The sequence below is a fragment of the Sinocyclocheilus anshuiensis genome, unplaced genomic scaffold (assembly GCF_001515605.1).
Source record: "Sinocyclocheilus anshuiensis isolate Anshui unplaced genomic scaffold, SAMN03320099.WGS_v1.1 scaffold185, whole genome shotgun sequence".
NCBI lineage: Eukaryota > Metazoa > Chordata > Actinopteri > Cypriniformes > Cyprinidae > Sinocyclocheilus > Sinocyclocheilus anshuiensis.
Genome location: NW_015539887.1, coordinates 276705 through 281980, shown reverse-complemented (window position 1 = coordinate 281980; position 5276 = coordinate 276705). Strand labels below are relative to the sequence as shown.

The following is a 5276-nucleotide window of genomic DNA, read 5'->3' as shown; positions in this document are numbered from 1 at the left end:
TTTCTTGAGCAGCAAATCAGCACATTAGAATGATTTCTGAAGGATCGTATGACACTGAAGACTGGAGGAAAGTGAAAGTGAAAATGACGTGACATGTGGCTAAGTATGGTAACCCATACTCGGAATTAGTGCTCTGCATTTAACCCATCCTAAGTGCACACACACAGCAGTGAACACACACCCGGAGCAGTGGGCGGCTATTTTTGTTGCGGCGCCCGGGGAGCAGTTGGGGGTTTGGTGCCTTGCTCAAGGGCACCTCAGTCGTGGTATTGAAGGTGGGAGAGAGCGCTGTACATTCACTCCCCCCACCTACAATCCCTGCCGGTACGAGACTCGAACCCGCGACTCTAACCATTAAGACTTCACGATTTCATACCTATTGTACTATTTCAGGACCTCCTGAAAGGCTGAAAGGAAATGATGGTATGATATTTTTTTTTACCACTTTCAACCTGGTTACACGTGACATTTTTAACCTCAACTTTCTTTGAAAACAGTATAAAAGTTTTTCAAAACCATAAAAAAAAACTGACTCACTCATTAACCCATTTACAATTACGCACTTGTTCAAATGACCAGTACAGGTACTAATATTGTTTCTTGTCTTAGTAAGCACCATTAACCAACCTAAAACATTAGTGTGGAATATGCTGGTGACACAATAAGAGAAAACTCAACTACACCGTACAAAACAAGGGAAGTGGTTCTTATTAAAGACAGACCGGACACTCCTACCCCTGCAATCATATGTGCAGGTGATCTGATCATGATAATTACCCTTCTACAATACCACTTAATCAGTGGGGTGACAAACTAGTCTGATCTAAAGCGTTTTACCCACAGGCCTGCTGAATGGCTTCGTTTACCCTTCAGGCACAACCTTAAATTATCTCCTTGCATGTAATCACTGCAATGTGATTAAAATAAACGCTTTGCCTACACATGCGCTACATTTAAACAGAATTAACAGCTTTGGGAGGAACAAGCGGAGATAATTACGGCATTTTGGGCCATCTTTTGTGGAGACAGAAGGATTTCATGCAAGCACAGAGAAAGCATCGCAGTTCAGAGGGTACTAGCTCAGGGCTTCGCGACGTACAATGCGATGAGTACATTACCATGGTTACACAGGCACTGGGCCAGAAGGGTGGGAAGAAATATCGCTCACTGCTGAAGTTCATCTGCTGAGCATTTTAACCATTTGAACCCGAAGAAAACTTTTTGCGCACTGATAAATGTTCTATGGCGGGAGCTAAGCGATGTGAAAAGTGAAGTCAATAGGTTCTGCTGAATAGCAGTCGTGATGCACTCAGGCTCAAAGTAAGATTTCACTTCTACCTCAATAGCTTTTGATCTGATTTTCTGAGGTGACTTCCTGAAAGGCTGAAAGGAAAGGTCAGGTTAAGACAAGCAGTGAAATATCATTCAGTCACTCTCTTCCCAGGGAAGGCGATAACCAAAGTACTTCAGGTTTCAGACATCACTGTTTCAGACACCAAATCTCGTTTTTGCAAACTTTCTTTTTAATAGGTGACAGAAAAACAGACCACATACTCACTCCTTTGCAGTATTTCAGTTAAATGTTTCTTTTTCAAAACAAAATCCATAAAAACGGACAATGAAATATACATTTGTAAGATTTATAACACAAGATTGAAGTAATCCTCACAGTAAAGCGATAACAATAAGGTGGACAAAAGTCTTGGGAAGCAAGATAGATACACAAAATCATTGTGTACATTTCTAAAAGATAATCTTTGAGTCCCTAACAGCAGGTTGGGATTGATTTAGCTTCCTGTCTCGTGTCAAACCAATGACAGATCCCAGTCCTGAGCATACAGGTCCATGTCAATTCACTGCGTCACGAGACTGAATTTCACGGTCCACTTTCTTGTTGTCCAAGCACATTTTTTAACTTCCTAAACTTGTTTTTCCCCATTCTGTCTTTATTCTTCTTCAACAATTTCTTGCTTTTCATTTTGTTTTTCTTCTTCTCCAACTGGCTTTTCTCTTTCTTCTCCTTCCCTGCCTCTTTTGTTGAATCTCCATTCAGTTCCTTTACCTTCTGCTTTTCGTCAGGTTTCTCACTCTTTTTGGATGCTTCACCATCCAACTTAGGAATTTTGGCCTTTTTGGGACCATCAGATTTTTTATTCTCAGATTTCACTCCGGCTTCCTTCGTGATGATGGGCGGCTCAGATTTCTTCTGTTTTAATTTCTGCTTCTTGCCCATGTTGCTTTTCTCTGGAGTTGAAGCGGGCTTCTGTTGCTTAGATTCTGGTTTCTGGATCTGCTCGGATGAGGCTGCGGTCTCCGATTTTGTAGATTCTACTTCATCTTCTGAAGAATAGTTCATAGAATTAATATCAGATCAGAAAATAAACAAGATGTGGAAACAAATGGGAAATGATTACACACCTGTTTCTTTTGGGGCAGTGGGGATGGTGTTAGACAGCTTCTTTAGCTTGGCCACAAAAAATCCATCCATGTTGTGGGAGTGAGGGTAGAATCGGCGAGAGAGTTTGAGAGAGGGATGGAAACGTCTTTCTTTGAATCTGTGGAGAGGAGATCATATTAGTGCACTTCATAATTTCTTACACTTTCTTTGGCAAATTCACATTAGGAACTCAGTTTCTAGGAGCACAGCCTTTATTACTGTAGATGGATCTCATTACCTGGTGAATCCCTCGTTGCCAAAGTCTAGTCCAGTGGGGACCAGCTTTACATTTCTCTTTTTCAAAGCGTAGTCCACCACCCACTCATTCTCCTCTACCTATGGAGAAGACAAATCAAATCATTTCAAAAAATGAGCATGTTTTAGAGGATATCAGATGCAATCATCTTGACATTTTAGTGGGTTTTCAGATAAAGATTCATACAATTATTCTCCATCCATCTCTCACTTCTCCTCTCAGTGTTGCATTACAGCACTGGTTTAAAATGCAATATCTGGGTCAATCCACGTCAAATCAGACAGAATTAGAAAAGGTTTTTGCTGCACCAACTCAGACTTAGTTCATAGGTTGTGTATTTGTTGTTGGTGACCTAAAGCTAAGGTCTGTAAAATGTTTCTTTTAACACTTCCAACACTTTCAGCCCCCTGAAGGATTCATTATTTCCAGTCTCATGTTCAGGGTATGATATCTCAAGTATTAAGATCACTGGCCTCTAAGGAATTGGTCATTTGTTCCAGTCAAGCCTAAATGGTTCAGAGTCTCCTCTGAGACACAAATATTTTCATAAAATGCAAGATATTAACATTTTGAGTCATTTGGAGAACCTTGAAATGTAACATGGATGTACACTACTGTCAGTATGATTTATCTTTGAAAGAAAGAAACACTTTTACAACACATCTATAATGTTCCAAAATATTTCTATTTCAAATAAATGCTGTTCTTTTCTGAAGCGGGAACATGCATAAGAATACCAAGCAGTCATTACAGTCATCACAAACTTTACTTTATTTAGTTCCTAACGAAGCACTCTGGTGGTGGTGCTGTGAGACCTACTGAGAAGTGTTTCTCAAAACCTTGGGAAACATGGGCAGAAAGCGAGGGTCTGTATGTGGCTAGTGGTGGTTTTTCTTTCTGATGCAATTCTATGATTTTGTGTGTGTGTGTGTGTGTGTGTGTTGTGCAATGTGAAGTATGAGCACATAAGGACCCTGAGGCAGAGTGCTGGGGGAACGGGGCTCTTCGGGGTGAGCTGGAAGGTTTCGACATGTTACAGAACAAATTAAGGGCCTGTTTTTTGGATGGCTTTGAGTTCAGCTGAGCAATAAATGGACAGGTTGCATTTATCAGTATTTTAACACGCACTAATTTTGCACGTTTAATTTACCAAAACATGCAGTGCCATTCCAGATCATTTGGTTAGTTTGAGAATCAAATGCATTTTATTGCTGCTTTGTTTAAAATTAAGAGAAAAAAAAACTTCCACAAATTTATTTTCAAATTAATATGCTGTGTCAAAGCTGGCATTATGGGGCATTTTATGTTATTTACTCCTGTAGTGTTTTTATTCCAATATCAAAGCCATATCAAAGTAGTAAATACTGTATACTTTTTTAATGTTGCACAGAGTTGACTGAATGTTTTTAATGTACATTTAGTCACCTCTGTGTTTTGTAAACTTGTCATATATTTACTGCTCTGATATGTGTTCTATGCAGATCAATGCAGATTAAATTTAAAAGAAAGCAATACTTTTATTCAACAAGGAAGCATTAAATTGCTCAAAAGTGACAGTAGAGACTTTAATGTTGTTACAAAAAATACTTTTTCAAATAAATGCTGTTCTTTTGAACTTTCTAATCATCAAATAATGCTGGAAAAAAAATGGCTCATGTTTTCCACAAAAGCAGCACTGTTTTCAACATGGATAATAATCAGAAATATTTCTTGAGCAGCAAATCAGCATATTAGAATGATTTCTGAAGGATCATGTGACACTGAAGACCGGAGTCATGATGCCATCACAGGAATAAATTATGTTTAAAAAGATATTAAAATTGAAAATTGTAATAATTTCACAATATTACAACACTGCATTTTTACTCAAATGCAGACTTGATGAGCATAAATGCCCTTCAAAATCATTTAAAACATTAAGTCCTACAAATTCCTTTTGAATGGTAGTGCAGGTCTTCAAACCTAATCTTTATATATATAAATACTATTTAATATATAGGTCTACAATTTATTTTATCATAAGGTTTACTCAAACATCAATTTAGTTAACAATTTGCAAAAAATAATTAATAAAACCATTATTAAATACCAGTTCTGCATACTTGGTATCAAATGAAAGCAAATATCGTGTCAGTCGACCTCTAATAGCAATAATGAGACTCAGTAGCCGGGCTTCCATCCAAAGTTGCGAATTTAACTTGGAAGATCACATCAAACATTTGTGAATAAGCACTGTTTCCATCCAACGAGTCAAAGAGAACAAAATCGTCACTTCCTGATAAACTGGCACTAAATACAACCATGAAAAGCATGAGAAGCCACTGAGTGTAATAATAAAGACCGTGGACGAAGCGGAGTCCAGCCCGGAGTCATCACATGTGGTTGTTGCAAGCCCGCCGGACGCTCCTTCGTTGAACCGCCGCCCGCGCCGTTCTCACGCCCACCGCCGCTCACTCTAGCCCACCGTGTGTTTCGTTGTGGAAGCGAAACTACTTTGTTTGGCCTTCCGAAAGAGGACACGACTAGAAATCAGTGGTTAAGTTGTATTTACAACACTGTTCCAGAACAGTTCAACCCAAATAT

General features: G+C 38.9%; 1 protein-coding gene across 1 annotated transcript in view; it reads right to left on the bottom strand.

Moving 5' to 3' along the window:
- Positions 1 to 1506: 1506 nt before the first annotated feature.
- The window catches only part of LOC107685519 (probable 28S rRNA (cytosine(4447)-C(5))-methyltransferase), a 13244-nt gene continuing 9474 nt past the window's right edge, over positions 1507 to 5276 (bottom strand). The window contains exons 14-16 of the mRNA XM_016482119.1: positions 2676 to 2773; positions 2419 to 2555; positions 1507 to 2340 (exon numbers count right to left, since the gene is read on the bottom strand). Coding sequence (XP_016337605.1) covers positions 1877 to 2340; positions 2419 to 2555; positions 2676 to 2773 — 699 coding nt within the window. The 3' untranslated portion in view covers positions 1507 to 1876. The remainder of the gene's footprint in view (positions 2341 to 2418; positions 2556 to 2675; positions 2774 to 5276) is intronic.